The 15,713-nt window shown below is 37.3% G+C and overlaps 1 protein-coding gene across 1 annotated transcript; it reads left to right on the top strand.

Moving 5' to 3' along the window:
• Positions 1-3,865: 3,865 nt before the first annotated feature.
• LOC110036130 (nuclear export mediator factor Nemf-like) lies at positions 3,866-8,785 on the top strand (the record flags this gene model as incomplete). The annotated part of the gene is made up of 3 exons (XM_020740497.1): positions 3,866-3,990; positions 8,038-8,557; positions 8,725-8,785. Coding segments are annotated over 3 exons (672 nt in total), but the record flags the coding sequence as incomplete, so codon positions are not given.
• Positions 8,786-15,713: the final 6,928 nt, after the last annotated feature.

Below are 15,713 nucleotides of genomic sequence, written 5' to 3'. Positions count from 1 at the left end.
GAAAAGACCTCACAAAAATGAGGTCAACAGTGAGTTTAGTGAGTGAGTTCAAAAAATTTCCTTGAGTACTTGCTCACGCCCTAAGGATAAAAGTAAATCTAAAAAAAGTTTAAGCAATCCTGAATGTCTCCACCAAGGAACCTTAAAGAGGTGTAAATTATGACTGGTTGCATTGTAGGCCTGAATAAGTTTCTTCCAAAATTCGGTAAACGATGTTCATCTTTTTTTCAAGATTATGAAGAATTCCACTCATTTCGTTTGGACGGAAGATTGCGACCTAACATTCAAGCAATAGAAGGCTGTCCTCAAATGTTTTATCATAAAGTCCCAAACCAGTAGAATAACTATTCATTTACTTATGAGTGGGGAAAGAAGCAGTCAGCTTTGTTTTAGTTTGTGAAGAAATTAATAAATAATTTATCATCTATTACGTAAGTTCTGCATGGAGCCAAGCTGAGATACACAATCATGGATAACTTGTATTGATGCTCTTTGTTTCAGTAAGGAAACTGCGTCCTTGCTTTCAAGCTCACACCATAAACGTAATTACCGACAATTCACTTAAATCGATGTTATCATAACCCGACCACTTGAGAAGTTTGTTGAAGTGGTTAATTGAATTGAGTGAATTCAACATTTCATATGTACCCATGATAGCGATCAAAGCCCGAGTAATCGCCGACTTCTTAGCTGATTTACACAAGACTTGAATCGTGATGACATCAAGTATCATGGATTAACTTTGGGTATTTTGCTTGGATGAAGTATCAGGAAATCAAAGGAAACGAGTAGGTATGGTCTTACCTCAAAGTCTCATATTCTATCATTCAATTTAGCTCAACTTCAACACCACTAACAATCAAGTTGAATACAAGGTATTGATCGTCGGGTTGAGATTTTCATCAGCAATCGATGTGAGACACCTCATTTTCAAGTCAGACTCTCAGCTGGCGGTTAATCAAGTACATGAAATCCTTGAAGCACGAGATGATACCTTACACAAATATCTTGCGGAGGCCAAAGCTGAGATTGGAAAGTTTGAATAAGGATCGAGAACATTTTAAGAAAAGAGAACCAATTTGCCGACCTCCTCTCTAAAGGCGAACATTTAGAACACAAATGGGACATGATGCTGTAACAACCTACCATCGAAAAACCTGAAGTTTCAAACATAGAGCCAAGGTGTGGTGCAAGTTGGTCAACCCCATAAAGGAATACTTGACTACATGTGTAATCCCAACGGGAGTTACAAATCCTTGAAATTTCAAACATAAAGTTACCTAATTATTGATGACTTGTATTTTATAACACCTTCAGGGAGGAGTTTACCAATGGTTGATATTGGTGTAACCACCGAGCCTGCTTTATTTCCCATGCTTCCTCGATGATGGGGATACTTGGGGGGAACTATGGGATCGGGTCGTTGATCAATATTTATCTTTGCAACAAAATATTGAAAGATAACATTAGATTAGACAAAGTAAAAGTGCTCTAGAAAGCGTAAGAAACAAATATCTACTTACTAGAACTAAGGTTTGGGAGCGTCACTATGTTGGAGCCTCTCCAATCGTTCGAAAGGTCAGAAACCTATCCCTTGGGGGTAGCCTTCAAATCAGCCATTATTACCTCACTAGGAGTAGGATCCTATGCAGGCAGTGCAGACATTTCTTCTAGGGCCGCTTCGTTCAGATTGGTGCGAGAACTAGAGTTGAAGCACTTCTTGCTGGGCGTTTGTACAATTTTCTCGCCTCAACGGGCTTTGTCCTCTCAGCCTCTTTGCCTTCCCCCTTGAGTTTTGGACATTTTTAGAACATCGTTCCCTCTTTTGCTTTTGTTCAATGATCACCCTCTACCGATCCTCCAAAATGTCCATTTCTTCCTTGGAGATCTTCCCCATCAGAGCAAAGATTGGAGAAACAATTAATTCCTTATGAAAACTAATGAATGCAAACTGTGAGCTCTAACTTATGACCCCAACAAAGACTTATATATATCACAAAGGGAGTTAACTCAAAAAATCAATTTTTTATATATAATCACTAAAATTAATTTTATTGTTAGCAACAATCTAATTTTGCTTTTTTAATAGAGTAAGGACTTATTAACAAGTGATAAAAGTATCCATGTGGCTCTCATCTCTTATGGTATGACAATTATTCTTTGACAAAGGGAACATATTTAAACCATCCCATTTTTTATGACAGGGAAGTTTCAAATTCTTTCATAATACGTCCCATCATCTTCTTAGAGCATAGTTTACCCGACGACTGTAATAACTCATATTCTTCATTCCTCATTTAGTAGTGTATGTCCTTGCGCAGGACACCTCGACAAAAAAAAAGCTATTTTACATCCCATGTCGGTTACACATCAGACTTGATCACTTCCTCCACCTAAGAAGCTGTTGCCACCAAACTAGGAACAATTCACATATGCTCAGAAGCACTTGTGACCACTCTCTGTAGGTGTAGCAATAAGGCCCCCAGAGGAAGGAAAGTCCGTGCCTAGCAACAAGTACTTGCAACTGTTCTCCAAGATTGAGCTAGCGAAGCTTGATAGTGGTGGAAAATCATAGTCTGGTTGAATATGATTTAACTTCTTGCTGAGCCCTGAACGGGCATGGTTCTTGCTTTAACTCTTTCACTCTAGCAGCTCATAGCGGCGATCAATTTTCTTCTCATTCTCTCATTCTTCTCGCAGTTTCCCGTCAAAGAGCTAGGGGAACCAGAGAACTAAATGTACATCCAACAATAGATTTTCAAAACAACAGGACAACCCACACATTATGTGGGCCTTCTGGGCTTAGGGGATCGAGCTCATACACCATGCATTTGGAGCACTGACATTGAACGGACCGGTCGTACATGTTGGTCATACTCTTGGAGGTGACAATACCAAGCTTGCCTCTCAGAATGACTTGGTGGTCTCCCCTGCCAAGCATGTTACTGTTTATATGAGTTTCTTCGACTGAAATTATCGATACTTTTTATTCATGCAAGCTTCTCCAATCAAGTTCACCCATGCTTCTTGAGCTTTTGTATCGAGCTTGCCCACGCCCAACGAGCTCCTCGACTGAGCTCGCCTGCATCCATCAAGTTACGTCAACAAGTTTGTTGAACAGTTCTTCATGATAGAAGGAAGTAAAACTTCGTTCCATCATCGTCCATTTCTATTTCTTGACCGCATGATGTCCATGCCTGGGAACTTATCAACGGCGAGTCTTAACAGGCTTCATACAACAGATCCTACAACATAACATTTGTTTATTATTTATAGCATTATGAGGGAATGTACGTTTAAGGAGATATACAGGAAGAAAAGAAGGGAAGGTCTTCTCTCTCCTCTCTTCTTTCTCACCATGATCAATAACAATACACACTCTAAAATCTTTGATTCCCTTCTACCTCCTTAATAAGGTCTCTCCAAGATTGTATGAGTCCACGGACAATTCGGGACCCTACATCTTAAAAGGATTCAATGTTATAAAAGAGCTGATATAATTTATTTTCTATCTATAAACCTATTTTTCTTTTTTACTTTCATTGCTATTACTGCCTTTTACCATAGGAAAATAATTTTTACGCATGAGGTGACGTGAGCATGAGATTTAGCATCTTTAGGTTGGTCTAACTGGAAATTATGTGTGTTTATTTATTTTTTATTTCTTGGGTTTTGTTAGTAGGTGGGGGGAGTAATGAGAGTTTGCAAGCAGTGCCACTCTAATGAGTGGCCATCTGTTGATAATTGGCTACTTTTGAACCCATATACATCAAGTTTAACTGTTAACTTCTTTTTGATCTTATGGCATTCTAAGCGAGTGATTTTAGTACCAATCTTTAACCTTTTTTTTTTTTTGCTTGCTCAGATCATTCTTTTCCAATTTGGATTGGGTGCTAATGCTCACTACATTATTTTGGAGCTATATGCCCAAGGAAATATCATTTTAACAGACTCCGAGTTTACAGTCATGACACTTCTACGATCACATAGGTTTGTTGCTATAGTCGCTGTTTAACTGCCATCTAAATTGATTTTTATTTTTTATTTTGCTACAAGATTTTCTTATATGTCTATGCTTATGCTATGAACTTAGAAGATATCGAATTATAGGATTTCTTTCCTGTTGATTTATAGTGGGCACTGGATTTTGCTGATTTATGATGGGAACTGGATTTTGATTTTTATCTTAGATTTATCAAGATGAATGTGTTTTAATTTGTCAGTTGAAAGCTTACTGGTAACGTCTTTTTTAACATCTTCCTTAAAATCATGATTCATATTAGTTAGTTATTTGTTGAATCTTATTATAACTTATATGGTTGTATATTTGAATAACTTATCAGCTTATGGTGGACTCTAGTGCATTAAAAGTATTTTGCTTATTTAGTATGTAGATAATTGAGTAGGAGAATTATGTTTTTTCTCATGCTCTTTCGAGCACCCTAAATTAAATGGTGGATAGGAAGTTTGTAATTTCATATTTATCTCCTAGTTTACATTCTTTATGCCTTTCAAATTACATCATATTAACTTACAATTTCATTCCAAATTAGGAAGTAACATAAGAGAAATAAATGAAGCAAATAATCATGCAAATTAATCAACGTTTTGGTAAATGCTTGATTTTCTAATTTTATATTTTTTATAGTGGTGTAATATTTCTTATGATGATTCCTTAGAAAACATGTTCTCTAATGTTCAAACACTTGTTCCGTCAGGCATGCTTCAGCTTTTGGTTGCCTAATTAAGCGCCTAACATTCATCTTAAAGCAATGAATTGAAGTCCTATAACAAAATACCAATTAAACGCCGTATAATTATTTTGGCCGCTACTTGTTGTAGTTTGCTTGCTTGGCATTCTAATAATGGGTTCAATTGGTTGCGGTTGACAACGTCTGTGTAGTGTGCTATTTCCAAAAATATCACCATTGTTCCCGAGGGCATAGGCGATTCATGTGTCTTATTTAAGATTTGATAATAATTATTTTTTTTTGGCCTCCTTTTAATAGTTTCTAGAGGCAATTCAATTTGTAGTGACTATGATGATACTAATGTTGAGCACTAGATTAGCTTGTTAGTTTGAGCTTTGTTTATTTTAAAATGGGCTCAAGTGAAGAATTCATAAAGACTAGAATGCAAAGAAAGAGCACCTAGCCTAGTATTTAAGTGTAGTTGTAGATAAATGCAAATTGATCGAGTTAGATTCTATTGATGTTATAAGGATGATGAACTAATTGAAGTCAATATAATTTTTGGCAAAATTTAATGACTGGAATATAAGTCATATCAACATCTTTCTTCTCTAGAACTCTCCATCAAACCTCTCAATAAATGTGCAACTTCCATAGTAGACCTGCCCAACATAAATCCGAATTGATTATAAGAAATATTTGTAATACGTCTTAACCTATGTTCAATTATCCTCTCCCATAATTTTAAAGTATGACACATCAAATTAATTCTTCTATGCACATGCATCTCCTTTATTTTAAAAAATCGTATTACAGAAGTAAACCGAGAAACTCTCAAATCTCGTATGTATTTCCACATTTCAATTGAGATATCATCAGGTCTTACAGACTTTTCACTCTTGGTTTTCTTTAAGGCCTTCTCAACTTTCTTTTTATTAATGTGACGGTAAAAATGAAATATTTTATTATTATTAACAATATTAAGATTACTAAAAAAATTATCAAAATAACTCAGCCACCTATGTTGAATATCTTTTTCTAAGAAAAACACTTTTTGATTTTCATCTTTAATTTACTTAACTTGAATTGATTCTTTACTTTTCTTTTCTCTTTGTTTGACTAGTTTGTACATATATTTTTCACACTCTTTAGTATCTAATGTATTATAAAGATCACTAAATACATAATTTTTAGCGTCACATATTGTCTTAAACTCTCTACAAACCATTTTATATTTTTTTTCAATTTTTTAAGTTTTTATATTTAAACAATTTTTATAACATAATTTCTTATATTTTATCTTTTCTTTAACATTTTATCATTATTATTCCACCACAAACTATTTTTATTTATTGATATTATTCCACCAACATTTTCGTTTGATTTTTCAGGTACATCTTTTGCTACTTGTTTAATAGTGTTTGTTAATTTATCCCACATAGCATTTGCATCATCATGAGCATCCTAAATATTAAAATCTTGAAATTTACTCATAAAATTGATTTTATTTATCTTTTAGGTGCCCCCATCTAATTCTATAATAATATTTTATTGTATTTTTTTATTTTACAACTCTTCATCTAAAAAGTCAGACCTAATAATAGATGTTGATTATTATTAGATCCATTTTTATAAGTAATAATATACTCATCTCTTTTCTTGAATAAAATATTATTAATAACAAAATCATACTCTAAAGAAAAACCTAACATTAGATCCATTTTTATAAGTAATAATATACTCATCTCTTTTCTTGAATAAAATATTATTAATAACAAAATCATACTCTAAAGAAAAACCTAACATTAGATCCATTTTTATAAGTAATAATATACTCATCTCTTTTCTTGAATAAAATATTATTAATAACAAAATCATACCCTAAAGAAAAACTTAATATGACTATATTTTCTTCATTAATCACTCCAAAACCGCAACCACCATGAATATTTTTAAAATATTCTACCCCTCTACCGAATTGTCCATTTTAATCTCCTCCAATAAAAAATCTTTCTTTAAGAGGTATCATTTGTAATAAGTCTTTTAGGTCTTTCCAGAATTTTTCTTTAAATAATCTTAAGGGCTATAATTCTTTCTCTAATTCAATTAATTTTTATCTTAATCACACCTACACCATTTCTAGTGCGACTCTTACTTGAATACCACAATTTAAAACCTAAATTATCAATCTACTTAGCCTTTTCTCCAACCCACTTAGTTTCTTGAATACATAAGATATTAATTTTTCTATGAATCATAATATCAACTAATTTCATTAATTTACTTGTGAGAGTACTTATATTTCAAGATTCTATCCTAATATTAGTTTCATGGACAAACTTTTTTATCCACATCTGTCTGTATTGTGGGAACCCTTTTATTTGACACGGCACCCGGGGGTCGGTGTATTGACCCTTGCACACTTTTCATTGTATCCAGACCACACAACGCGTCACTACCAGGGGACGTTCTAGCATTTACACAATGATCAAAATGATTCTTGTCATGATTTTTCGACATGTTTTATGTTGGTTGTTGAATACCTAACGCAACCCTCTACTTTTTTCATTGCCGGGCCTTGAGATCCGGCAATGACAGTGTTCTATATATATATCTATCATCTTGGGACCCTACGCCAAACTCAAGGTTCATGGAAATTGGAAAACGAAGAATGTATTTGAAAAACTATTGCAGAAATTGAAATTGTACTTACGTTTCAAGGGAGAATGACGTAACTATGAAAAGGTTTACTAATGCCTCAAATGTGGATGCAACTTTTATCAGGAATTATCGTTGAATCATATTGGACTGAAACGAATTGAACCATATTGGACTGAAATGAAGTTCTAGCTGTATTCATTGCGTGATGGAATTTAATTATGGGGAATTTACATACATACCACACAGTTCATATGTATTTACATATCTAACACCTAAAATCTTATATTTATATGCATACCACTCAACTTTGTTATCACATAAAAAATAGTGCTATCACTATTTTTTCAAAAGTGAAATACACTTTTTAATGCATAGGCTTATGACACCAAGATGTTAAAACTGTATATATCAAACTTTTGGTGTTAGATATGTAAACACATAAAAATTTTGTGGTTTATATCTAAATTTCTTTTTAATTATTATCAATTCCCTAAGCTGAACATAGCTTGTTAGCAGCACAACCAATTAGTTGTCGAAAATGGCATCATTGTCCTCCTGTGTATGAATTCATGTTAGTACTGTTATTTTGTTGCAATATACTGAGTTTAAAGCATATCGTAAGGCTTAATTTCTCTCAATGGAAGAAATAACATCTTTTAATTGTTACATGTATTTTTTTCCTCAGAGATGATGATAAGGGATTGGCAATCATGTCGCGTCACCGCTATCCGGTCGAAGCTTGCCGTGTTTTCAAAAGAACCGACTTTTCTAAGTTAAAAATGTCTCTTACACTATGCAAAACATCAGATTTTATGGAAGAATCTGTCCTTACCGAAGGTGGCACCAACTCGTCTAATTTATTCGAGCAGACTAAGAACGTGTTGGGGAAGAATGGGAAAGCTAACGATGGTGCTCGATCTAACAAAACTTCTTTGAAAGCAATTCTCGGTGAAGCATTAAGCTATGGTCCTGCACTGGCTGAACATATCGTACTTGATGCTGGTCTTTCACCAACTATGAAAGTTGGCAATGACAATAAAATTGATGAGGGGATAGTTGATATTTTGGAGAAAGCTGTAACAAGGTTTGAAGACTGGCTATTGGAAGTTATATCTGGCGCAAAAGTGCCTGAGGGTTATATTTTAATGCAGAATAAAGTCTCTGATAAGAAGGGATCTATTAATCTGGAGTCTGCTGTGAACAAGGTAATTCGAAAAAAGTTTTGGGGCATTTACATACACACTGCCCAATTCCTATGTATTTAACTCCCAAACTCTACTTTCTACAATTATACCACCCAAAATTTTCATATCACATAAAATATACGACTTCTTTAACTTTTAAAAAATGAAATATACCTTTTCATGTGTAGGCAAGGTGGCTTGTATGTAAAAAGTGAAGTTTAAGTTTAGATATGCAAATACATAAGAAATAAGTGGTATGTATGTAAATCTTTCTAAATTTTCTAGCTTCCCATTCGAACTCCTTTCTTTTTCTTTATATCAGTCAATATTGATCTTTATTAAATGACAGGCAGATGTTTTTTTTTTATTTTTTTTAAAGTTATGATGATCATATTACATGAAGTAATTTTTTGTAAAACTGTCTTTGCATATTAGAACTCTCCAACTATTCTTTTTCTTCTTTGAGAAATATGCAGGCCCTCCTCCTCCTCACGAATTGTACATTGGCTCGACCCTTTTGTCATTTTTTGATCAAATGTTTTCCTTCAATGTGCGCATGAGATGTAGCACAAGGACTCAAAGTCAGACTCGTGAATAAACAAAGTCTAAACTAAATCTAGATAAGATTAATTCATAAATTTGAATTTGTATTTATTTCACTAGGCTTATTTTTATTTAAATTAGATATGGATTATTTTGTTCTTAATTTTGAATCAGATGATAGGATGTATTTAAAATTTGAATTATATTATAAACTTATTTTTTAATTTAAATTGTAAATCTAATTTCTATAAATAGGGTTACAAGTTTTTTTTTTATTATGGTGAATTGATGTCATTGGGAGTGGGGTCCACTTCTAGTTATTCTAGAGTTATATATTTGTATTCCTGATGTTTTAGGTTCAGTTTTTTGTAAGTTTTGTTCGGGACAGCAGTTGTCATCTCCGTTTCTCCCTTCTAAGGTTGAACCCTAGGGTCGAGTGGTGCTCCGATTGTATCTTGCTTCTGAGGTGGTGATTATTCTTCCCCAAAACCTTTTGCATCTTTCCCCTATTGCTCCACATCGTTCTCCGCCACCTTTCCTTGCTGCAGCTGCCCAGAACAACTGTTTTGCTGCCTTTTCCTGCAGTTTCCTGCTTTTCCGACCTTCCCTGCTGCCCTTCTCACTAGTTTCTTGCCGTCCCTACCTTTTCCAGCCTTCTCAGGCACCACTCCACCCCTTCCAACTTTTTACCACTCCACCCCTTCCAACTTGTTACCGCCTTCCAGGAAACCCCACAACCCCCTTCTCCTTGCTTCAATCTAGATAGTTTATGTGAGTTTGTCCATTCACTCTTTTATGTATATCAAAGGAATAAAATGGTGATATTTGTGGTGGCTTACCCTTTGCTGTGAAGCTGGTTTTTTGGTCTGCTGCCCCTACGCATGAGCATCTTAATTGGTTTCTTTTTGTCCTGCATGGTGTTCTCTGCCGCCCCTGGCCGTGAGCCTTCACCTGTAGCTCTTTTATGTGAATGTGGTTGGTTTGGGGCTTGGTTTTCTCCTTTGGCAGTGAGTCTTACTGTGGTGGTTCCTTGGTTTGTGACATGGCTGGTTCGGGTGCCTCTGGCCGTGAGGCTTTCTCTTTGCTGTGAAGTTGTCCATTTTCTTGTCCTTACCCGTGAGCCCCTATTCTCTTTCTAGCTTTTACTCGTGAGCCTGTGTTGACCTCATTTTTGGATGGCGTCTTCACTTCTCTCCTTAAAATCTAGGGTCTAGCTTTAGGCTTCTCTTGTTTGCCCCTTCTAGAGGACTAGTACGGAACCCACACCATTGAGAAAATTTGAGCCACCTCGTCACTCTTTCGAGTCTCGCATAGGCGGTCCTGAATCCTCGACGTTCTGTTAAGTTGATTAAGACCGACACATGAAACTCGAGTCGAAATCCTACATTAATAGGAGCAGCCCCTATGGAACCCTTTTGTAACCCGAACGCTCGATAACGCCGTATTTTGCGTATTCATTGCGCCACACACAACTTTGACTTGATTTAACTCGTCCGCGCGACAAACTCGCCCGTACGACCCCGGATGACGAAACAGACCGCGCCGACGCGTCCGACGTCGACTTTAGCTAGGAAGGACACCCATATCGTTATGGTTTCGCGTGCGAGCAACTAGCATGGATATCGATGCACATTTTTTTTAGCGGTGCGCGGTCCCGGGCTCAACTCAGGTTCGACTCGAGTTCAATTTAGGCTGAACTCGGGCTGAACACGGGCTAGACACCAGCTCACCTGAATTTGAAATTCAAATTTTAAAATTCAAACAAATCATTTAAATTTTGTCTTAATTAAAAAATTCAGGTGTTAATACCTTCCAATTAAACCTCCTAACCCTTTTCTTCCCCCGCCAATTGATACGAGTAACGGCTCCTCTCCCGCTGGCCTATTTCTTTCTCTCGCACGAGAGCCTCGGCTCCCTGCTCTCATTCGACCGAAGACCCCCTGTTCCGCTAGTCTTTCTTCTCTGCCTCTCCCGAGCTCCTCTCTCTCTCTCACTTCCGCTCAGCTCTCCCGCTCCTGTTGCGCCTCACCTGTCGCTCCTCTGTGAACAGAAAGCTTGCCTGCGTCTCTCGATCCCGCGCCCCCGGCTCCTCTCCCGCAAACAGAAAAGTTCGTGCGACTCGTCTCTGTGAACAGAAGCCTCGAACCGAAGCCGCCGCTTCTCCCTGAACCAAAGGTCGCACTCCCTCCTTCCCATTCGAGCTCGCCTCACCCGCTCTTCTCCCGCTCGTCTCACCCGCGCCTCCTCTGCGAACATAAAGCTCTCCTAGATTTATTCTTCCTCTCTGGTTTCAAAACTCAAATGTGTTTAATTGCAAGTATTGTGTAAACGGTTCGAAAAGAAATTCCAGCGCCCCTCGTGTGATTCATTTCACTGAAGCTTCAATTCTATGTCTTATGGCAAAGCTTGCCTACCTGCATGGCTTAATTATGTAAAACAAAGCTTATGAGTAGTTTTAATTTTAACCATGTGACAGTTACCATTTTGACCATCTTACTGTGAAAAATCTAATATTAACAAAGCTTGAAGCTTCCATATGATCCGATACGAGGAACACATGCATTTACTTGTTTAGCACCTAAGCTCTATTTTATCTTTTACATCGGCAACAATTTTTTTTATCTAACACTATGAGCCGCATCTCTTTGCAGAGGTATATTTTTTTACTTACCATTGAAAGGCTTTATCGATTTTTTTTTGGCATATCATAAATGATCTGAATGCTATAAGCGTGGGGTTTAGGTGTTAGACGAGCAAATACATAAGAGTGGGTGGTATGCATGCAAGTACCCCATTAGTAACTTTTCTGAGAAACTCTAGACCATTCACACATGATGTTATTTATGTTAGTAGAAATATTATGTTGATTTATTCATAAGGTCGTGGTAGCTGATTTTGTGAGCATGCTTAATGAATCTTAACGTTCTTCTGTTGCGTCTATTCACTATTGTGGAGCCGTTAAATGTAGATTTTTGGGCCCTTTTGTTCACAGTTTTTAGAAGGCTTTGTGCACCACTTAAGTGATGATTTGCCTTCTATTTTGGAGCCCTTAAATGCAGATTTTTGGGCCCATTCGTTCACTGTTTTTGGAAGGCTTTGTACCCCATTTAAGTGCTAATTTGCTAAATGTTTTGGAGCCTTTAAATGCAAGTTTTTTTTTTTGTGCCAATTCGTTCACTATTTTTGAGGAGCTCTGTGAACCATTTAAGGATCCTTTCGTTCACTGTTTTTGGAGAGCTTTGTGCACCATTTAAGTGTTGATTTTGCTAGAGTCTTGGAGTCTTTAAAAGCACCTTGTTTGGAGATGTTCTGGGACTGGTTTCGCTGTAGTTTTTATACCTAGTTGGAGAGGTTTTGTCGCTATTTTGAAACTCTTAAGGGTATCTTTTAAAGAGTTACATAATTGCGGTTTGGGGATTTTTAAATTGCCGTTTCGGGACTGTTTTGAGAATGTTTCCTTTGTTGTTTGGTGGTTTTAAGAGGGTTGGAAAGTGCTGAAAAATACTTGGAAAGCGGTTGCGAGAGTTGTGGGAGGGCTGTTTGGAACTTCAAAATTGCTTTTTGGAGTCGTTGGAGGCCGTAGGGTGCTGTTTAGAACTTTGAATTTGTTGTTTGGAATCATTGAAAACTGTAGAAGTGCTGATTGGAAGCTGATTTTTGCTGTAATTGTATGTTTGGAAGCTGCTAATCACTGCAGAGTGCTGTGAGAAGCTTAAAAGCCGCTGGATATGTGCTGTTTTAGGTTGTAGATCGCTGGAGGAAGCGTAGGATCACCATCCGAAGCTCCTAGCCGCTGCTCGGTGTTATAGGAAGCTTAGAAGCGTTGTAGGGTGCTGTCCAAAGCTCCAAAACCACTGTTTGGAGTATAGGGGCGCTATAGGGTGCTGTCCAAAGCTCCAAAATCACTGTTTGGAGTGTAGGGGCGCTGTAGGGTGTTGTCTAAAGCTCCAAAGCCGTTGCCCGGTGTTGTAGAAGCGCTGTAGGCTGCTGTCCAAAGCTCCAAAGCCATTGTTTGGAGTATAGCGGCGCTGTAGGCTGCTGTCCAAGGCTCCAAAGCCGCTGGCCGGTGTTGTAGAAGCGATGTAGGTTGCTGTCCAAAGTTCCAAAGCCACTGTTTGGAGTATAGGGGCGTTGTAGGTTGCTGTCCAAAGCTCCAAAGCCCCAAAGCCGCTGCCCGGTGTCGTAGAAGTCATCTAAGTGCTGTCCACCACTGTTTGGGTTCGTAGGAAGCCGTCTAGGAACTGCCCACCGCTGTTTGGATTCGTAGGAAACCAGCTAGGTGCTGCCCACCGCTGTTTGAGTTCGTAGGAAACCACCTAAGAGCTGTCCACCGTTGTTTGGGTTCGTAGGAGGCCACCTAGAAGCTGCCCACCGCTGTTTGGGTTCGTAGGAAGCCACCTAGGATCTTTCTACCGCCGTTTGGGTTCGTAGGAAACCATTTAGGTGTTGTCCACTAGCGTTTGAGTTCGTAGGAAGCCAACTAGGAGTTGTCCACCACTATTTGGGTTCATAGGAAAACACATAGGCGTTGTCCACCACTGTTTGGGTTCGTAGGAAGCCGCATAGGTGCTGTCCATTGCTGTTTGGGTTCATAGGAACCCATACAGCTGCTATTCGAAATTCCTAGTTGCTGTCCGGAGTCGTAGGATTACCGTACACACTTGCTAGTTGCTTCTCGGAGTCGTAGGAGGTCGTAGGATTACCGTACTAGCTCGTTAGTTGTAGTCAGGAGTTGTAGGAAACCTTAGGATCACTTGTTTGGAGTTTCTAGCTGTTGCTACAACTTATTCTACTGTTTACTGTTTCCTTCTTTTCTTTGCAATTTATTTAAATTTCTTGCAAATTATATTGTGCTTTGTGAGTTAAACATGCAAAAAAGATAACAGCAACAGATACGCCACGTACGCAGGTATATTTTATTTGTTGTTTTTTCGCACATTTTATTTGTTGTCGCTTATTCATTACAATTTATTCTTGCTCTAACACATTATGCAGGTACTGAATACAATTTTACTTTTAAAACAAAACAATTTTTCAAAATTAAACAATATTTTCAAAACAAAAAAAAAAAAAACATAACACATTCTTTCGAATTTACGGGAGTCCCTCGGATGAGGTAACCCTCTGTTGCTAACGAGATCTCTGTAGTTTAAATGGGTTTCGCAACTCATTTAGACTAAGTAAATTCAAAAGAAAATAGTGATACCAGAACGAAGGAACCGTGAGATCCTAACCGGTGTCGCTCTAATCAAATTTAACCCCCCATAATGACAACAAAACCAAAACCTTGAAACATACATGGTACAACCTTTTGAACCTTAGACTTTAGGATTGCTACGTTGACGAGGAATTTGGAGTAACTTCGTGGGCAATGCGACAAGGAGTTTGGAGCGGACTACAAGTGGAGGTGATCGTCATTCTACAATAGCAAAATAAGTCTACACCAGCTAAACTTTCCTAGTTTAAACAACCCATAGGACTTCGAGGTAGCTCGCCTAGCGCGACGTAAATACTCACCCTTTTTTAGGCCCCAACACAACCATGTTGTGCAGCGTAAGTCCTAAGTCGCCTTAGACTTCGAGGTCGTCGTCCAGAACGACGTAAACTCTCTTCTCTATGCGGGCTATTTGCATAACCAGTTATTATGCAAGTGTAAGTCCCAAATAATAAAATTGACAGGATTAAACATTCAAATAACATCCTCTCTAAAACATAGCCGCACAGTAGGATAGTTTGGGAACTCATGGAGGTTCCTCCTCAGAATCTGTGACGCCCCCTACCCTTTACTTCCTTTGGACCCTTGAAAAAACTGTTCCTACTCGAGCCACTCCGACTTGTTTTTTTTCACGTCTTATCTTGAAAACTTAAAAGCTTAAACCTTGGATTCTTGAAGACTAGAACCACTGATCATTATCGAGAGTTTTCTTAAGCGACTCCCGTCATTTGGATGTAATTAGCTATAGGGGCTTGCCGCTATAGGAAACCTGGAACCCAGGTAAAGTAAACTCTATTTAATCTTTGTATTAAATAGAGAAATTTGTCGATCACATATAAAATGTTCACTGACCAAATGGATGTCACAAATCTCTTAGTTTGCAGGATTGAGTCTATTACCAGGATCTACAATTTTCTCTTGGAATGTGTAGTTTGCCAGACATAATTATGTAAATTATTGGACTAATGAGATCCATTCGGTCTCATTTTCTAAAAAATTAAAACATTACTTTCATAATCAAAACTATAGATCTTATATTTAAATTAAATTTTCGAAAATCGTATTTTCAAAATCCAACATCGAAAAAGTTGACCGACAGTATGTTGTGTCTGTTATTATTTTCCATTTCAGTGAGTTTGGTTGTAATATCCTATTTGCATTCAACAATAATATTTATTTTTCCAGTTGTTGGTTAACTCTAGTGTTACTAGTTAAATCCTTTTTGTATTTTTGAGAAGAAAGATAATTTTTCTTTTCCACACCCTTGATCGGATTGAAGGAAACACGCATGTTTACGGAGATTTTTATCCCTTCCTTTTAATTTCTTCGATCATCTCTTTCCCCTCATTTTTATTGTATCTGAAGGGTAAAGGAGGAAAATTTTAGGAGGAAGAATAAAATGATCAAGAAGTTGAAAGC

This window comes from Phalaenopsis equestris, unplaced genomic scaffold (assembly GCF_001263595.1).
Source record: "Phalaenopsis equestris unplaced genomic scaffold, ASM126359v1 Scaffold202918, whole genome shotgun sequence".
Classification (NCBI taxonomy): Eukaryota; Viridiplantae; Streptophyta; class Magnoliopsida; order Asparagales; family Orchidaceae; genus Phalaenopsis; species Phalaenopsis equestris.
This window is presented reverse-complemented; position numbering and strand designations above follow the sequence as displayed.